Source organism: Dermacentor variabilis, chromosome 3, assembly GCF_050947875.1.
Source record: "Dermacentor variabilis isolate Ectoservices chromosome 3, ASM5094787v1, whole genome shotgun sequence".
NCBI classification, from domain to species: domain Eukaryota; kingdom Metazoa; phylum Arthropoda; class Arachnida; order Ixodida; family Ixodidae; genus Dermacentor; species Dermacentor variabilis.
The window spans coordinates 141247508-141267927 of NC_134570.1; the positions used below are offsets into that span (position 1 = coordinate 141247508).

Below are 20420 nucleotides of genomic sequence, written 5' to 3' on the forward strand. Positions count from 1 at the left end.
CACAGGCAACTCCACAGCCGAGTGCACAGCTACCTCGGAACGCCTGTCACACTTTGAGCCAACAGACTATTAGCCTACGTGTGTCGCGAGATGGGTTCGGTCGCAATAGCCGGTGCGGCAGGTATTTGAGAACAAATTTACGCCCACATGCAAATAGCCACATATACTGGATACAGATAATTTATGACTACTGTTTTGCACAGGTCGCACTGCATGCACTGAATGTCATTATTGAGCACGGGGTCGCGGGATCGAATCGCCGGCCACGGCGGCCGCATTTCGATGGGGGCGAAATGCGAAAACACCCGTGTGCACGTTAGGTGCACGTTAAAGAACCCCAGGTGGTCGAAATTTCCGGAGTCCTCCACTACGGCGTGCCTCATAATCAGAAAGTGGTTATGGCACGTAAAACCCCAAATATTATTATTATTGAATGTCATCATTCAGTGAAACCACCGAGAGCAGCCATCACAGGCTCCACACGCTACCGAAACCGACCGCAGGCTGGGATGAGGTGCGTCTTCGAAACATGCGCCATTGCGTCAACAACAGCTCCCCTGAGAGCCTCAAGGGTGTTGTGTGGGTGCCTATTGGACACCGTCTCAACTACGCCCCATACGTAGTAGTCCATTGGGTTGAGATCTGGAGAGCTCGGAGGCCACTTGTTTGGAGTAATGTGGGCGTGGAGGTTTTCGGCCATCGATTCTTGCGTGGTATGGGCTGTGTGGGATGGTGCAGAGTCTTGCTGGAAAACATAGGGCCTCTCACGTGCTACAGCAGCACTCCAGAGCTGCACAACCCTGTTCACTACCTCAGTGTAAGCAACTGCGTTAACTCTGGCACCTTGGAGGAAAAAAAAAAAATGTGGAGGCATCACGTCTCCTTCACTGCTCGCGACACCCAGGAGCATCACTGATGCTGGAAATTTTGTGCGCATGACAGTTGGAACATCCTCGGGGTCTTCGCACAGCACCGATCGATCTTTTTTTGCGGTTCAGCTTCTGGTCCTGGACGAAGTTTCCTGGACGAAGGACGAAGAGTGACCTCGTCAACCTCCACCTCCGTGGCTAGGGCTCTTTATCAACCATCCAGGGTCTTCATCAATGATACCGTGGACGCGATTAATGAATCCTGGTGTCCTAAGAGTGTCAGAACGCTGACACTGTCGTTTCCTTTGTGAAACAGCGTCCACATCACCCCTGGCAGCCTCCAATTCTTTCCGAACTTTGAACACAAATGATCGGGCAACCTTCAAGAATGTTGCGATCTCAGAATCAAGGTCTCCTGCAGCCAAGGACACGATAACTGCGTGCCTCTTCATTTGCTGAGTAAGCTGAAGTTCTGCCATGGTTACCTGCAGTAAAAAAGTGTTTGCAGCTATTATGTACCTAGAGGTCACGAATGTGTGTCCTTAAATACCTGACGCACTCTGTATTTTTGGGAGGCAAGGGGAGGACATTTGTTCGCAAGATGGGTGCCGGGTCGTGGAAGTTAAGAAGACGAAGTTTCTGCAGAAGTGCAAGCGGACGCGGCCATGTGTCCGGCGTCCTATGGTTGTAGCAGGGGCCGAGCCTTGGTCCAATCGGTATGGTCATCGCCTCGCTGACGCGACGCCGTGCGGCGATGAAGTCCGGGAGGGGCCGGGCGGGCGGCGACCCGCCCCGGCTGAAGCAGCAGCAGCCGTCGGATGGCGGCGGCCCGTTGGCGGCGGCGGGCCCCTCGTGCTCCCAGTACGAGCTGGCCTGGTCGTCGTGCGTGCTGCGCCGCAAGAACCCGGGCAGCAGCACGCGGTGGTGCGCCGCCCGCTCGCCCGTCCCGCTGGCCGGCAATCCCGCGGCCACCGCCGGCGCGCAGGGACGACGACGTAAGCGCCGCTCGCCACACTCCGCCGTGCATGGTGCGCGCTTATTAGGAGCGCAGCCCGATAGCTTGCCGGCCAACTGTTTACGATAAAGAACACGATGTGGCCTTAATTACGCTCAGTTATGCTATATATACGTTAAACGTAACAGTGGGAAAACGGTGTTAAGAGCACATCCGCGATTTTTTTTTTCTTGAGCTGAGGGGACCTGAACGAAGTCTGTGTCGTACATTATTATCCGTTGCACTTTGGCCACGTGCTGCCACGCACAGCGTACTGCGTTACTGAGAGGCGACTCTGCAGTTCTTGCGGGAGTTCAGCATTCGTGTTTCGTGCCCTGGAAGGAAGGATTTTCACTGGTCGTCCTATAGACCTTTTTCTTTCTTTCTTTCTTTTTTTTACTTTGTCATGGCCGCTGCCATATTGCGTACGCAGTGGCGCCATCTGTGAGCCGTAGCCCTACTGGCTTGGGCAGACGCTCATGTTGTATGCCAGCTATACACGCTCGTGAAAGTTGCTGATGGTTGTTCTCGGGTTCTGTGAGACGCACTGGAGGGATTTATCATGGAATGGTCGCAGTTTCTACTGCCAATGAAGCGGACGGAGCACCCAGCGCAATGTGTGCGCGCGTGTTTGAACCCACAAAATCAGACTCGGAGATAGGCTGTGTATCAAAAATTATTTTACACGTATGTGCCCTTACTGCAACATTCTGCTTTTAATTTTAAGCTGTGGTTTAGCAACAATACGAAGTTAGAAAACATACGGGTCGATCGTAACAGCGTGGGTACCATTCCGATGCGGAAAAGCTTGCGCTTTTTACTGTGACAGACGTTCAAGTTACCTGTACATACATTGTGCGACTACCTCATTTGTTGGACTAGGAGCTAGTCGCCAGCGAATAAGGTAATTTTGGTTAGTGATAACAGCATACCGTACAGTACGAATCACACTTATCGAGGGGCCCATCGGCCGACTGTCGACTCTGCGAGTGTCCTTCTTTCTGTACAGCGTTGGCTGATCATGCAGCATGATGACAACGCCTGGTCTTGCTGTGGGCGGCAACAGCCGGTGTCTTATTTCAATGCGAAGCATTCTTTGCCTCATTCTTGGCACTTTGCGGTAGGTAGGTTGGTCCCATTCTCGCATCGCTTTAAGAAAAAAAAAATAACTGTGTGACCAATGCGAAGAACGGACCTCTGCCGTCGAGCGCACAACGGCCGGGTGCTCTAACCATAAGGCCACGATTACACGCAGGCTTCCCTCGTTTCAAAGCTAGCTTTAGGTCTACGAAACACTAGGCGCGTGCACTCCACGCTACTGTGTCGTCTTCTTTCCTTATAACAACAGCTCGCGCTTTGACGAGCCGTGTTAGACTGCACCATCTCCAGCACCGGCCAGCTTTGCTACAGTACCTTCCTCGTAGGAGCTTACGCTACGTAGAATTTGCACGATGTTTTTACAGACTCGCCCAATTTGATCAAGTTTTACCATTTATTCGCCGAAGTACAAATGTCATCGTTGTTTTCACATACAAACTACATGAAATAGTCATGCGTGCGTTCGATTGTATGACACGTAGTGGCTGATGATGCCGGGGTCCGTGTTTCTTTCGCTTACTCTCGTACACAAACTATGTAGAACCCAACAATCACCAGGTCATAACCTGGTGTCGAACGACTCGCGTATAAATCATCATATTGCCGTCCTACGGTTCTCTACAACGTGATTCCCGTCGCGCTGGTGTCGACGCAAACTACTACGCTCGCGACTTACAACTACTCCATTTACAGGGTCGCGTCGTTGCACTTGGTATTGTTTTGCGGAACCCCAAGCAATGCAGGATAGCCAGGTACCTGAAGAATGCTTCGCGTAACATAGACTGCAACAGTGCGTGGGATCTGCAATTTTTTTTCCGTGAAAAATGGCTACTAAGTCGACCGATTTACCACTCTTACCATTGTGTGATTGAAGCTGGACAAGCCTCAAGGGGATGAAGAGCATTTTTTTTTTTTGCTTGGTCTTGTTGGGTCTATCCTCGATGACGCCCTCATTCATTTTACGGAAATTGTGTCCACACAAATAGCCGTCGCGTTCTTTTTAGGTGGTCTCTTATGGATATAACTGTTTTGCAGGGCAAATAGACAATGCGGAAGTACAAAACTCATATGCATCAAGCTGGTCTGCAAAACCTCAGTGATCGCTGTGTTAGCCACACCATCGGCCTCATACAGAAGGCTAACGTAGACATAGCATGCTAGACTCCAAATGCGTGAGAGCTATGACTGTGGCTGGCGCAAATATCCTATAACGACTGGCGCTTAACGCTTCGGGGTTGCATTGGCTTGACCGTACACGACCACTCCGATGTTTCAGTTCCCGCGCGAAGCGATCAGGTAGCGAGAAGATTTTCGTGCACGCTGGAAATTCGCAGACGCCGCTTCGTCGAATGAAAGACAGCGGTTACCTTAATGGGACATTAACTAGAGAAACAAAAAAAAACTTAAATAATCTTTAAGGCTTAATTTTCGTTAATTTTACGGTAAGATGTCTGTTAGCGAGAAGAAAATGAAGGCCATACTTCCAATCCACGACGTCAGCGTGATGTCGGGGATTTCAAATGTATTTACTCGCATCTGGCCCATTGTGTAGCGGTAAATGCTCTCGAAACTCTGCAAGTCAAGTCCTTGGCAGGTCACGTCATTGGTAGCACTCTGGCGCAAATACAGTCCTACTAAAAAAACTGAAGCTGCAAGGTCGTAATGGCGTCTTTAACGTGCGAATCAACGTAGAAATCGCATTGGACGCTTGAGGTACTATCACGCTCAGTAGGAGCGACCGCTTTGCCTCGCACATTCGCGTTGTAGCTCATACTGATCGTGATTGTATATATGCTCAAATTCTGCAGGGCTCGATGACATAGGGAATGCCTTTTTATATTCTTTTTTCGCGCTAGTTATTTCGCAAACGTAACGTTTACGTAACCGCAGGGTTCGTTGGCATCGCCATTCATTGACGCAACGAGTGTCGAACGGGGAAACGCTGCGCATAGCAGCGTGCAGGTTGTGACTCCCCGTGTCCTCGGCACGCACGCAGTCCCCCCGAATTGCGAAAGAGCGCCCCCTCGTGGCTCGCCCCGGGCCCGCCCGCCGCTTACGTCCGCTTGCACAGTCCTTACCATTACGTAAACGCGCCTAGTGCTCGTTGGCGAGCTTGGACCGCTTGCGCGGTCGTCGCGCGCGTTTCGGACCGATGGTCCTTCGCCGCGCGGTGAACCCGGTGTTCGCGGCCCGTGCCCCGAAAAGGGCGCCCGCTGCCTCCCTTCCCCCCCGATCCGCGCCGCGTACCGAAATAGTGCGCCCGCCCTCCTCTCGGGGACCGCGCTGCGCGAGGTGGGGGTCGCCGCTTTATAAGGCGCTGGTCGGCGCACCCTGGCAGGCGGACCTCGCGGGAATACCGCGGCAGCCAGGGCAGCGTGTCCGCCGCGCCCGCGTGCGAAGCCAGGGGCTCTGCTGCGTGCTCCTCCGGTCGAGCACTTTCGGGGCTAACCGATTCTTGTCCGCGCTTGACTGGCCGATTTGGCGGACAGGATGCCGCTCGCTTCAGCGAAGCGGCGCGCTGGAAGTCACGCGAGTGCGAGCGTATTCACCAGAAAGCGACCGAACAGGAATATACGCCACTATGGGGACCGTGTTCCGTGCTTACTATGCCCTGCTTACTGTGGCTGTGAGCTGTACAGTGCCACGCAGCCGTTGGCGAGAAACGCTTGACAGCGAACGGGTACGCGAGACGTACAACTACACGCTCGCCCGTGATGTTATCTGTCGCGTTCTTGTGTTGTATTACAATTATTTCGCCATTTACGCTAGTTAGTGAACGAGGTTTGTTTGCTTGATGGGAATGCCTTGACTGTACGCCTTGAATGCCTTGATAGTGTCGCAAGATCGAGATATCAATCCGCAGGATTACGGGCAGTTGATAACTCAACAATCTGCTTTTGTGCTCCGCCACGATCCTGAGAAGTCAAGCGACGGTGACTTTCTCTTCCTTTCTTTCTTTCTCTCTTTCTTTCTTTCTTTCTTGACGACGTGGAATAGATTGTTGCGTCGAGCGTCCCATTTCGTTCGCGCTGTGCCGAGCTCGCAGTGCGCATGCATGCGCGAACTCGAAAAGTCGGGTGTTTCGGCGGTGGTCGCAGTCGGTGGCCAGCGTTTTTCCCGAGAACCCCTTCGCAACGGCTCTCTAATTATCGCGCGAAGAAACGTGACGTCAGCAACGCTGTTTACCTGTCACCCGCGCGTAACTATAGCGCGCCGAGCCAGGAGGCGGCCGCTTGCTTGGTTTGAGTCCAAAACACATTTGCGTTGCAAGGCGCCCTCGTTCGCTCGTGTTTTGCGGGCGCAGCTGCTCCTGTTCGAAGCTGCGGGCGCTGTGCCGCGTTACTAAAACATTATACATTACAGTGTATTTATTTTTACGCAGGAAATTGCGATTCGACCACGTGGCCTTGCTAAATTATTCTGCTAAACACGCAGAGAAAAATATGTAGCGACAGCGGTAATCCGTGGCAGATCGTTTTCCCACGTGATTGCGGCATTACGCTTCGAGTGCCACATTTTCAGGTTGGAGTTGTCCGACACTGTCGATCCATGACGAGCCCAAAGCGGTATTTACGAGGCCCATAGCTCTCCCAGACGCACACCCCAGAAGGAAAGCTGGGTGCCAGGTCAGGGTCACGTCTGTGCCCGTTTTTACCGGCTGGGTCCTCTGGCGGCGGGTTGCGAACGAACCACCGCCCGCAGCCCTGACCACCAGAACACGGCACCGCCATATATGGCTCCTCCGGGGGGAGGAAGTTTTTTTTTAATGAATAAGGAAGAAAGCAAATGCCATCCTTCTGAAAACACCGTGAAGCTACAAAGGAAACCCATATTAATTTCTCAAAAAGAAAGCTTCGCAGTTGGAAAATTCGTCCTTGATCAGGGTTGGAACCTGACACCAACGCCTGGCCGGGGTGGTCGCCCTTATCGTCTTGAGCTAACCAGGAGGCTGGCAGATCGCAAGGAGAGGCCCAGATCAGTCGACAACTCGAAGCGCATAGACGTTGAATATGACAAACCAGTTCTGCGGGAATCCGCAAGTGATTGTGCACAGTATGGGGCACAAAGTTTGGAGGATAATGCTTCAGCTGCAAGGGTGCATGGGAGACTAGAAGTGAATGACTGTCGACTTGTCCTTCCTCAGTGCACATACGACTGCAGCGTCATGTCGGTCACATTTCTTTTTTCGAGCAAGTGGTACAAACGCTGAAGTGACGTTTCAACCAGCAGAGCGAGATAAAGAGAAAAAAAAAAAGAGACGAGGAAAGATAGAAAGAAAAAGAACAAGTTAAAGTCTGCACTCACGCACTGTTCTTCATTAACGTTAGCATGTTATGGCACTTAGCGTAAAACAGCACGAAGGGAACAATTCCTTCTTCCCGTGCGTGCCGTCTGCACTCTTGTGGCGGCTGCACTGAGATTGACCTTGAATAGGTGCCAGTAAAATTTGGCGGCTTGAGGACCCGATTGTGTTAGCGTCACTTTTTGGAAGGATTTGTGGCTCGAGCTTGCTTGTGTTTTAATTTTATTGTTTTTGTTAGCTTTTTCCTTATTTTACCCCGTACCGCTACGCTGTCTTCAGGTCTGTACCCTTGTGCGCAACAGAGCCTCAATTATTTTTCTATACACACGCCACGGCAGTGCGGCGTGTTGCAGCGTTTCCTTTTTTTTTTGTTATGTTCTCTCTCTCTCTTCTTTTTTTTTCTGTGAGCGCACCCGTTATCGAAGAACAGACGGTTGAGGAAATCTGTGCTGTCCGTGAGTTGAATCATTTCCTACAGTCTACGAAAAACGCTCGATCTTGGTGTTAGGAAAGTTTTCTCAGCCTGATGCAGCTGCGAGCGTTGCGAGCTTCCCCGTAGAGAACCATGGAAGCCTATCCCAGTTGCTGCGGTGACTCATTTCGTAGGGACCTCGAGGTGCCGCATCAACACCCCCTCGGCGCCGTTGTGACTAAACGCGATCGGCGGACCAACTATTGTTACTGAACCCACCACCGCCGATATGGTCTCTCTCGGCAGCAAGAAGAGCTCCCAACAAAAGGGTGCTTTGCGGTACGTGGGCCCCAGTATTCGTCACAGTCTGCTGACACTCGTGGCGACTACACGAGAAAGGCAGCTCTGGAATTTAGAGGCGCAAGACAATGGGCACCCGGCGGCCGCGCTGCGGGGGGTCAGCTCGGGGAACCGACGCGCCTTTCAAGACTCAAGATAATGGACAACCGGCGGGTCGACTGCGTTAACGATGACGTCAAACGGTTCTCTCACCTAGGGAACTAGGGACCAATGGATTGTATATAAGCAGCTGTTGTCGGTTGCTAGAGTGTGCTCGTCGTCGTGCTCTGTGCTCGTACTCGTGAGCTGCTTGCTCGTCAGTGTGTTTGGAGCTTCGTGCTCGTATGCTGTATGCTTCGTTTTGCGTGCTCCATTTGGGAGCCACGCTAGACTGTCGAATGTCTCTCTTGTTTAAAATGTAAATACTGTAAATAAACCCTGTACGCCTAGTCCTGTCCTCCCAAGTTCCTCTCTACGACCTTCAACGCTTACAAATGGTGGCAGCGGCGAGATCGTCCGACAACTCCTACAACTGTATGCCAGCGGTGGGATCGTCCGACAGCTCTGTCAGTGTATAGCGATACGTTTTTCCGCATATAGTTGCGGTTTTGTGCGCTTCGCTCTCCCCAAATACCTTTCCAGGCGCTTTGTGCGCACCAAGATAGTGCATCAAAAGCAAAGCCACTGATGGAAGCAGTGGTATTCTGTACTTGTCGCGTGCCTCTTGAAACACTTCTGGTTGGATTTGCGCTGCAAGTTAAAATAATATACGTAACGTGATTCAGCAAAACTGTGTTATAAGGTGTACACGACTGGGCTCCGTGTCAGTGTGTCGTCAGGTCGTGGGTTTTCACTTCTTTCATATCTTTTGCACTAGATTTTACATCAGGCATATTTTTTCGACCGTCTGAAGTATACTAGCCATGAAATACCTTGTTTTCATATCTGACATTCCTGCAGAGCGTTCTCGCATGGAGTCCACAATCTGTAAACCGGACAAACTTCATGGAAAAAATCGAAGAATTTTAATCTGTTCTGTAGCTCTACCAAAGTATATGTAAACTGCTGGCGAAGCTTAAGCCCCTGTGTCAAGAAAATCTCGGCTCGTTGCAACCGTTGCCATCTACCTGTAAGAATGGAGGGGGAGGGCGATAACTAACAGCAAGCAAAGAAACAAAAAAATGTTACGTCACAGCCGAAAATGGCACTGACGTCAAAATATGCTGCTTGGCTCGTATTCTTGAAATTCTTTAGCGTCATGCATTTCCACCGCTACGCAAGCAGTCGATTACGGTAATGTTACGATAATGTCGGGAGCGTGCGCTGGTTTTCCTGTTGTCAGCATTTCTGCTCATTACTGGGCATACGTGCTTTCTTCTAGAATCGTTCGTGCACGATCTAGCTACCCAGGCCATGTGTTTCATAAAGGCGCAGATCAATTCTGAAAGCCGTTTCTGCTTACGCGGCTTCCGAAAAGGGACACTAAAGGGAAATACCAAGTGGACGTGGACTGTTTAAGTACCATTCCAGAAACCTCGCAGCGCTTGTTTCGTGCCAAGAAAACACTTGGTTTGCGAGAAAATTGCATCTGTAGGGTCCGAATACCTTTTTCGAAATTCAAATCTCCCGCCACCCAACGGGGGAGTGGTGACGTTGCATGCGCCATCACCGCCATTTGCTGCCGCGGGTGAGTAAAACGGCGCCCCACAGACGGCGGTACCAAGCCAAGGCACAGCGGCGGATTCGCCGCATCAGCTGATTTTTGCTCAAGTGGCGTAGACCGTTCGGACATCTCGCGACATCACGTGGAAGCTGAATTCTCGGCTACTTGCACTTTGTGCGCGAGTTCCGCGAGCCAGCAAAACCAGCGCAGCACTACGCAATAACGAAACTACTGAAACAACGCGAAAGTTTCGGCGGTGCAGAGTCGAGCGAAAACGAAACCTTTCGACCGCCCGAGTCGTTGCCAAGGGTAATGCCAATGAGTTCTTTTTACTAGAAGTGAAATGGAACTGGACAACTAGCAGTTTATTTCGTCTTATATAATACAATTCAGTGATGTATTTTTGCAATGCGTGATTGAGTACTAGTGACATAAATTAACTGAGGAGTGTTTCCGTCATCGGGCAAGTACTTGAATGCCCCGGGGGAGTCTCTAATCATGTCCTGCATTTACGTCAATATCTCGATTATTAAGGCTCTGTTTGCGATAATATTGACTGACCCTTTAGAGGTTTTCGAGCACTAGTCTGTCACTTTAGGTTGACTTAATATTTGCCTTTGGTGTCCCTTTAAATGCCAACTGCGAATAAATTTTGGGCCACGTAGAAAGCCTAGATTTGGACAGTGTAGATGCGCTATCTCTGTGCGAAATTTTACGATTGAAATACACACAGATGCGTCACAAAATGTTCGCAAGGTAGGCGTGTTCGATATCAAAACTGGAAAGAAAAGGAAGAAAAAAAAAAACGACCCTATTATTGCTTGGCGGAAACGACGTGTGATTCAGATCGTGTGACTCCTCGGCATGACCTCCAAGATTGGGGCGCCCGTGGCGCGCTGAAAAATATTGGAGGCGACGTGCTGTGATATGTACAGTCAACAGCAAAAGTTTGCGGGATGCGGTTTCCCCTTCAAATGTGAATTCCTGCACTGTTAAGGCATGACACTTCGTATTTAATGAATCACTGTGTAGGTGGCGAAGGCTACTGCGTGCTGGAACATTTAATTCGAGGCTGTGTGACCGCGCTTCGCGAGAATTCAGGTTATTGGCAGATCCTGCGTCCCGTAAACTTTTGCGGTTGACTGTACGTTATATCGGCCAACCACCAGATGCACGCGTCGTCTGCTCAGGTGCTATTTAAAGGCTGCGAATAAAGAAGTAGACTACGGAGCCAACTGGCTTTGTAAATGTTGCTTCCGTAGTGTATACTCCTCAGTTATAAGAAATTCAGCCAAAATGAAACTTAGTTGCAGTTGGCCTTTAAACGGCTCACTATGCAGAACGGCTTTTGCTATAACTTGGCCAATACTGGGGTTTGCCCTGACCAACAACCACAGGGAATAATAGCTGAATATACGTTGGCTTCGCAAAGTAGAGTGTAGCAAATCGCAAGATTGGCTCAGGCGCTCCCGTCATGTTCACATAACCGGTATTATCGTGGCCTTAATTATTTCTTTTTCCTTTTTTTGTTTTAACAATGGTGCTGCTGTGCGTAACGTAAGGGTTTGGCTGTCTTGAAAGCCGCTGCAGGGATTGGGCATTAAAAGCAGCCGTCGCTAACTTACTCGCAGGCTCCTCTTTAGCAACGCGACGTTATTTTTTTTTTCTTCCTTCCGATGTGACGTATATGCTTTGCCCAGCAAACGTGACCCACAATTTTGCAGTCTTTGGGAGTACTGTTTGCTTGCTCTGTTATGGTAAGTTGGCGAGAATTCCTGACTTAGCGAGCGCTGTAACGCGGTGGTGTTATTTCGATTGCCGTGTATAATTCGCCCGTGATGGCTGGCGTGAAACCGTTGCCGAAAGTGACGTCATTTCCTTTTCTCTCTCCCTCCTTTCCCCGTGTGTTGCAGTGGCCGGCGACATCAGGGCGCACCTGCAGTCTATGCTGTACATGCTACGGCGTGAAGACACGCTCAAAATGGTGAGTCGCCTGTCTTATTTTTTTTTTCTTTTGCGCGAACCGGAGCAAAAATACCGCAGCGAACGAGTCGGGATTCTGTTGGCGGCCCTTGTGTGTGTATATATGGCTCGCGAGAGGCGAACACCTTGGCACTCCCGAGGCGTACAGTGATCGATTTCAACGACAATCCCAACGCTTCGAGCGGACCGACTCGGCCCCTGCCTGGCTGTTGTCTCGCGTCCGATTTCCGGACCGTGATGAACTTTTTAGTCTAACGATCGACAGTGTTGATTTTCGAGAAGCCTGCATATTTGCGGCCTTCGAGGGGATCTGCGCGAATTGAAAGGACAATGACATTTGGTGACACTGATCTACACCTCTTCCTCGCAGTAGCGTTGACGTAACGTACACAGTGTCGTTGAAGTTGCCGAGATGCGGTGCAGCGCGTTTGCAGACACTTAGAATATATGAGCTGAACGGCCCTTTATTTTTTTATGCGTGTATTCCGTACAAAACCAAACAAAAACGTAGGTTCGACGCGCGCGTGCGTGTACGAAAAGTTTGGCACTGCGAGCTTCGAAATTCCCGTCTCTCGTTCGATCGCGAAAGTGTACCGCGCTGGTTATCGCTGTATCGTCGGGGCGCACCGCGATCGCTGCTCCATGCGTGCTGTTAATTCGATGCCGCCGCCTTGCGAAGCGCGCGCCGGCAGAGCGTCGGGCGCGCAGCTGCTTTCTCGTATTCTGCGTGCGAGTCCCGCGCATGTGTCGCGGCTTCCGGCGCGGGACCGGTGACATCCGAGTCCGTTGGGAAAGCGACGAGGTTTCCCGAAAACAGGCGCCGTTATTTTTTCTGTGTGCTGTTCTCTTTCTTTTTCTTGTCACTCTCTCCATCTCGCCCCATGGAGACCTCGCGCTTTCGCCCTAAGCTCGGCTATTCCGGTGTCTTGCTTCCTGGGAAAATTCCGCCAAGGAGCGCAGTCGGCCTTCTCATCTGCGCACTATAGACGTTCTACGGAACGCGTCGTTGGACGACAACGCACTGTCTGCTCCCGTGCGAGATTCGTGCTAACCAGTTGTGAGGGTAGCGCGACGATGTTCGCAAAAAGTGACATTGATGCGGTAAAGTCGCAGCGGCAGTTGATAACGCGTTCTTGTTTCTTCCTTTGCGCAGAGAGCTGCCCTAACGAGGTTTGGTGTAATTGGGTTAGAGACGAGTAAGGTGACCACCTTCTTACTGGCGCAATGCGGGACACGCTGACCGGAGGTGGGGGGTTGTCGACACAGCACGATGAGAAATTAACTACAGTAATTTATTTTTTAGCTTTAGGGGAGAAATTTTCTCTTGCAATATTTTGTAATCTCTCAAACAGGGAAATAGAGTAACTGGTAAAAGTTGAAGTTCAGAACTATTTTATATATACATCACTGTAGTGTGCTCCGACGCGAAACAAAGTTAATAATATCAGCGTAAAAATTTGGCAGCTAAAAAAATTGTCACTCGCAAAACAACTGTTGCTTAGTTTCCACACATTACTGATTAAGAGCCCGGGAAGCACTCGACGCCGCTTGGCTCATTATCATTTATCACAGAGTCATTTATCTCGTCAGACCGAACCGCCTCTAACATGGCTTGGTCTGATCGCACGAACTGGTAGAACACCTGGCAGGTTTGCTCATGGTTTGTCTTTACCAATATTTTGGCCTTGATCAGATCTGCGCTGCATCGGCTTCGTTCACTGCTCCAAGCTCCCGTCACGAGTGAAAGAAAGAAGTCGCTCAGCACAACTGACAGCGCACTACAGTCAGCTTTGGAAAAAGCAGCACTTTTGAGCCAGCTGCTCCACTTGTTTCCTAAACATTCCTTTATTTTTATTTCACTGCGACAAGGCGCCGATTGCTGGCTGCCGACAGCGCAATTCATCATACAGCTCGTCCATGTTCATGGCCAATGTCAACTGGAACCCTGCAACAACCTTCGCGAGGTCACTGAACGTTAGTTCGCGCTGCGAGCCCAAGCACTGAAGTTGCTTCGTTGCCACTGCCAGTGGGTGGTAAGACGCGAATGCGCGCTCGTGTTCAACCGGGGGGCCCACATCAAGGGGGCGGGGGGGGGGGGGGGGCGACGGCGCGCGCAGCTGGCGCCGGAAGCATTCGTCGCCGCTGTGAACCGCGCGGCTGGCTGGCTTTTTTGGAAGCTTGGGAGTGCTTGCAGCTAACACGTCCTCAAACAGGGTGGCCAGATGCAGCCGAACTCAAGGCGCTGCCGAACAGTAATAATAAAGCGTGAAATGCAAGTCATTTTTTGAAGATTTTCGTATCTCTTGCGGGTCGCGAGACAATAGCCCTCAGTGACGGACATTCCCGCGAGTCGCGGAACGGGCGGTCACCCTAGATGCGAGGTCAACGCCTGCGAATCGTTCCGCATAGGTTCAGTCTCGTCCGGTTTCCGTGACGAGGTGGTACACCTATCTGTTGCATCGTATACTCCACAGTTGCCGATTGCGGTTGGAATGGTGAGTAATTGCTACTGCGCTTTGCCTCTTTTAGAGATAAAAAGGATAAAAAGAAAACTCTGGAACACCGCCAGATGTGGCCCCACACTCGCATTGCTCATCAGACAGCCTTCTATCGTTTCCGTTGGTGAGAGAGGTCATTCTTTCGCGTGCTTCACGTATTTTCGGATCATCGACGTCGTTATTTTGCACCCCGTCGAATGAGGTAGCATTCGCACCGTTTTGCGAACACACCAGGAGTCGCGATGACGGCGGTCGTGTCGCAAAGTTTTCGATCGACATGCTTGCCCGCGGCGAGACATGCGTTTGGCTGTTCGCCCTAGCGAGCCTGTTGAATCTCCGTTTCGAGCGCCGAGAGCCCGTGCAGCGAAGTATCTGCAGGTGTCTGTCGTGGTTCGCGCCCTCGGCAAAGGCCTGACCCGCATGTCCCTACGCCTGGTGCTATGCTTGCTATGTGATGTCTGTAGCCTGTCTTCGCCCACCGAACAGAACTGAACTCCAACGTGAGCCTTGCCCGAGCGCCTGCCCCACCTTCTGGTCTCCACCTCCTCCACCGCCGCTTACGGTGCGTCCTCTCTCCCCCTCCTTGTTCGCCGCGCAGTACCGCCGTCACTCGAAGCCGACGTCTCTGTCGCCGGCGGGCGCTCTGGGTCGTCTGGTCGCGCTTCGCGGTCCCCGCGCCAGGAAACGCTTCCCGCCCTCCTCTTCGCGTCGCCAATCTGTTCGCCTTCCGTCTCCGTTGACGGACGTGGGAGCGGGGGGGGGGGGGGGGGGTACACGGTCGCTCGCCGTAGTATATCCTTGGCCCCGTTTTCCTCCCAGAGCTTCGTGCGGTCTCACTGTTCGTTCGTTATTTCGGGCGCAGCGACCACCAATGGGTGGTTCTCCTGACAAGAAACGTTTACTTTCGCCCGTTGTGTTTTCTGTCGTTTGCCGCTAGAACGGCGGGCACTGCCGCCGCACTTCGTTATATGCGCGAAATGCATATGCCTTCGCGTAGTCAAACGCACTGCCATGTACACTTGGTGGAGGGGCCGTGGCTTTGATGACATCCATTAATTGGCGACACCGACGAATGCTGGCCATAAACGTTGGGCCACCCTGCCCTCAGTTCTATTGTTCGCTGATATCGACTACGTAGCCGACGACTACGCCGCTTTTGTTGTCTTGAACAATTCTACTAAAAGCGAACATTCTACTGTAAAAGCGTGCGGTGGGGCCTGTACGATCCCTTTGTTAAGTGTGGGATTAAGCCTCTTCCCCAGTCCGCTCGGAACACTTATGCCGTCCCTTCCTTGAAATGTTTACGAAACCCGTTGGGTTGAGCTTTCGTGCTTATTCGTTTATATTTAACAAACTGTTTTGTAGTCTTGCCTCACAGTGCCTCGGTATTAAGGCGTCAAAAAGAGCTGATGCGGGAAATTGAAGGTGGCAGCCGCGCATGCAGGCCCTTCCCCTATAGCTCCTCGTGCTGTTTTCCTTAACGCGCACATTCTTCGCTCTCGGCAGGGCTGACATATTTACAGCGCAGCTTAAGCTTAACGTTGTCTTCACTACACCATTGCTTGTAGCAGGAGCTCGGCGTTTGGCGACGTCCGTGGACCGCGACTGATCCGCGTACGTGGCAGGTGCGGGGCAAGGCTGCTTATTGAATTGTGCCACGAAGGGGCGTTAGCGCGTACATGTATAGGCGCACGCGCAACGTTCGGAAATTGTCCGAAAGCGAGGTTGCTCAAGCTTCGATGCGCTCAATTTACGGGTCTCGCCTTCCCACCTGCACACACGCTCGCTGCCTTTCGCCGCGTATATCGGGTGTGTCGAAACTCGACGGTGTTTGCGGAAGGGCGTAGAAACGAGGCCGGGGCGGGGATCCCGGCAGGAGCAGCAGCAGCAGCACCGTGTAGCGTGGCTGCACGCGAACACAGGTAGCCGCTGGACGTACAGGCCTATGTACGAAGGGGGCAGCGCGCTCCGCCTGGGTGGGCGCGCGCGGGGCTTAATTACTCCGATTACCCCGCGGCCCCCGCTCCTCGGAGACCCGGCCGAACGGCGCGCGCGCGGTGCAACAAGTGCACCGCCTATGCTGCGACCCCTTCTCGCGCGTCGACTGCCGGCGTTGTGAGCGTCCGCTTTATTTTGCGGGGTGTGTGCGTGTAGCGAGTTGCCTTCGTGGGCGGTGTATGGAGTTGACAGCAATTGCGAGTCCCCCCGCGAGGCTCTCGCACGGCTCGTTCCGCGCCAAGCGTCGCGCCTACAGGGGAGCGTCCTCCCGAATGGTGTACTCCTTTGTAGGATGTAACGGTGGTGGGCGCTACGTTACACGGCTAGTTTGCGCCCTTAACGCGTAGCTATTCAGTAGCAGTGGGCTTTTTCCGTTACGTCAGGGCGGCGCGGACCACCTCTTGCGGTGTACGCGCCGCTATTGTGATCGCTTCAATCGCGTTCGCGTGACTCGCTTCGTTAAGAGGACAAGAAAAGCGGTACAAAAGAAATTCGCGCGCTATATTTGCTGTTTGAACGGTCCGGAGCTTTCGCTTGTAGTTCCCTCTCTTTGTTGCCCCGACTGTGACGAGCTGGCGGTTATACAGCCGCGTGTGAGCTCGCCGCGCAGGCTTCGCGTCGAAAGGGTTCGCAGAGGCCTCGTCCTGCTGCAGCTAAGTTCGAGGGCAACGCGCCTCGCTCTGGGCATGTGGCGCAAGTCCACACTAATGCGCGCGCGCGCACTCCCCCCCTCCCCCCCCACCCACACACACACGCGCGCGCTCGCGCGCACACACACAACAGAAAAGCTCGCGTGTCGCGTGCTGCGGCCTTTCACAAGGAACTCGTGTTGCCGCCTCTGGTTCGCTTGTGCGTTCAGCCTGTCCGTGTAGCGGTGTCGAAGCGCGCTGCTGAAACAACTGCGCCGCGTATCCACGCCTGTGTGCGTCTTGCGAGGCGTGGGGCAGGGCCGTTTGCGCAAACGAAAGCCGCTCTCGTGTGGCGCAACGCGCGCGGCGGCCGCTTCGGAACATGCGCACGTGACCGCGCCAATTTATAGAGACCGCCGGGCGGGCCCTCAGCCTGCGTTCTGGCACGCACACGAGGCAGGCGGTGGTGCAGCAGAACGAGGCGCTGCCCTTTAACGCGCCCAGAACCGCTCGCTCGAAGTGGGTGTTAACGGATGTTAAGCTGCGCTCACGCCTCACTATAGAAAATTGTGCATAGAAAACTTGACTTCTTTGACCGTGCCCTATGCTTTACCGATTCAGGGTAATCTAGGCCACAATAGTTATTTGACTCTATGTTCGAGTTGTTTTCCTTTTCGGGACTCGCACATCCGTTAGACGTTGGAGACTAAGACGAAATGCCGCATTCCTTCTTCACGGCCTGGCCGATTCGTGGGGGAAATAAACTGGGGAATCTACGGGGCGCAAGCGTAGCAGCGGCTACAGACCTGCGTGCGCTCACTATTGTGCATAGCTTGTTGCGCAGGCGTTGCACCTCGCGGCGATAATTCCCATAAGCCATCGCTTGAAACAATCGTTCAAGCTATACACTGCGTCCCTGCAGCGTCGCGTATAATTGAGCGCAATCGAACCGTATGCCGGTGTCTCGAACTGGCAACAAGTCTCGTGCGACGCCTTACAGGGCCGCGCTCGTAATAATCTCATTACTCCTCCTCTCAACGCTTCGGCGCACCACGCAAAGGTGCGGAGCCGCGCTTGTTCCCCAACGGTTGCAGCGGCCCGGAGTGACGCAGTGCATGCTCTCTCCATTGTGCGCTCGGTCAGTGAAGAGGCGGTGTATAACACGGTTTGTCACTTGAACTCCTTTCCCCCTCCCTCCTCTCTGTTCCGCGTATCCCTTCTCCCGCAGCTTAAAGCCCCTCCATCCACGTTTCCGCCGACCTGAAAGCGGCGGTGGCGCGTGGATGGAGGTGCTTCACCGCAGTTGATAGAATGCTTGGGAAATGTATAGCTTGGCCGCCGATGTCCCGCACGCGGCCACGCAGTGCGCGGTATTTCGTGGGCGGGTGAGAACACGCCTGGATTAAGCGAACAGCGCCCGTGCGGGGGCGTTGAATGCAATCTCGGCCCGATTTTCCTGTTTGCTGTGGCTCGCGTTGCGAATAAGCGGCCGCGCTATGAGGAAAAACACCTGTGCGGCCTTCTTCTGTGTGAGCGCGCTCAACGTGTCGTATATCTCAACGATCGTTGTGCTGTCGAAGACGGGGAGGCTCGTTCGCTGATGAAAACTGAGAACGTGGGCGAATACTTGGAGCTTGACGCGGCTTGTTCGAATCGCGTGCCGTATATTTCGCCGCAGTTCCTTTACATGCGCCGAGCCCGGATCCTATACTCGGTTTACCTTGTTCCATCACGCTGGCCAACAGTGCTGCACAGCGCGCAGTTCTCGTTTGCGGCGGGATCCCACGCTGATCAAGAGACGCTTGTTGGCAGTTCGCTTGTGTTGGTGTATCCTTCAAGGTAAATGTATGACGAGGAATATAGGCTGACAACTTAGGCATATCTTGTCGTGGCGCTTCCAAACGACTGCCCAAAGTCTATAAATCGGAGCCGAATATGGTGGCACGTTTGTTTATAAATTGGAAACGCTACGGCATGATCTACGGTCTCAAGCCTTAAGAACAAGGCGCGGTCGCACTAAGAGATACACCGTCGAGCTGTAGGTCACGTTTTCGGAATTGCAAACAGGTCAATCACTTTGCGAGCGGAGGGAGGCTTGGCAAGCAGTAATGGAAAACCAAAACTCGTTTGCTGTTTCCATTTACTTTCGTTCCAATCTTTATGGTGGCAACACCATTGGTCTAAATTGCCATGTCGTTTTAATGTTTCTCAACCGATCCGCTTATAATATGGCTGGGGTTGCTCTCTTACTTCAGTTAAGTAAAGAACCCGTAAATTTTTTTCAGTAGCGTGCATATGCGTCACGTGGTGCCATTCACGGTGCGTTCGTTATCGGTGGTGTTTTGATCGCACCGCTGGCGCGATCGGTTGGGAACTCGGCGCTGACGCCCGTGGCTGTACCTGGGTCGCAAGCCCCAAGGGTAGCGTTGGCCTGGCGGCCTGGGGTACAACTGGAAGCATCCGAAGGTCCCGGCAAAGCAAGAGTCGACTGGTAACAACAAAACAACTTGTTTATTTTAACATCGCAAAGAGTTGGCGGTCAGGTTGACCGAAGTAGAGAGACGGGAGAGCACTTTACTCAACAGAAGAAATCGGAGCCCTCCTTTTGGCGTCCGGGGGCAGCTGTTTTTATACTCTCGCAGTTGAGGGCAAGAAGGAACCCCTCAATTGACGAGCACGTGATTGTACAATGGGCTAATGGTGACGCACACTGTCGTAGCGCCGCCGGTCGGGCACAAAGACTGGGATGAGAGGGTGATCCCTGCTTTCGCATCGCCTGGTTCGGGCACAATGACTGGAAGGAGAGGGTGCCCCTGCTGTCGCATCGCCTGGTTCAGGCACAATGACTGGAAGGAGAGGGTGATCCTTTGCGGTCGCATCGCCGCAGTCGCGCCTGGAAACACCTGGCGGGGAGCGTTGCGGCGACGACGATCGGGCCAAAATGTCTGCCGCCCCGCCGCAGTCGCGCCGGCAAAACCGCGTGTCGCAGGCGAAACGCAACAGACCGCCCCGCCGGGGGAAGGAGATCCCGATGGACAGGGGACTGCATCCGCTGTCCGGAGGGATGTCGCTCGATGATGCTCATAACCGAAGTCGGGCGTCCCTCGACGTTTCTTGAGCGCAGCGCACAGAGAAGGCCTCGTTCTCTCGTTCAGGTTCGCACGGGACACTGCAAAGTGACTTCGGGAGAGTTCACATTTTTGTTCTCGTTCCCGGCAAGCGTTAGAACTACGCTGAAACTCAACCGCTCAGTCAGCAAGCACTGCACAACCCTCACTAAGCCCTGCCAGGCTCTTTCCCCTTTTTATACCACTGCCTAGTTCCTTACAGTAGCCTAGCATCACTCAGAACGCGTCCACAAATTGGAAAATTGCACTAGAAAGCATATCATCACTTTGAAACACTAAACAAAAGCAATATGTTAAAAAAAAAATCCTGCCTCAGGAAGAAAAACATCAGTAACCAACAATTTTGAGGCTGATTCCTACGTTAGGGGCTTCGACTTAAGCCATCGGCGTTACCGTTGAGACTCCCCTTTTTGTAACGCACCTCAAAGGAATATTGTTGTAAAGCGAGGCTCCAGCGCAGGAGGCGGCCATTTTTGGGAGAGATGGTCTGCAGCCATTGGAGAGGG

General features: G+C 52.7%; 1 protein-coding gene across 3 annotated transcripts in view; it reads left to right on the top strand.

The window, feature by feature from the left end:
- Window positions 1-20420, top strand: part of ssh (Protein phosphatase Slingshot) — a 380590-nt gene that overhangs the window by 273079 nt on the left and 87091 nt on the right. For all 3 annotated transcript variants that reach the window (XM_075686428.1, XM_075686427.1, XM_075686429.1), the window contains exon 4: window positions 11592-11662. In XM_075686428.1, the coding sequence (XP_075542543.1) occupies window positions 11592-11662 (71 nt within the window). The remainder of the gene's footprint in view (window positions 1-11591; window positions 11663-20420) is intronic.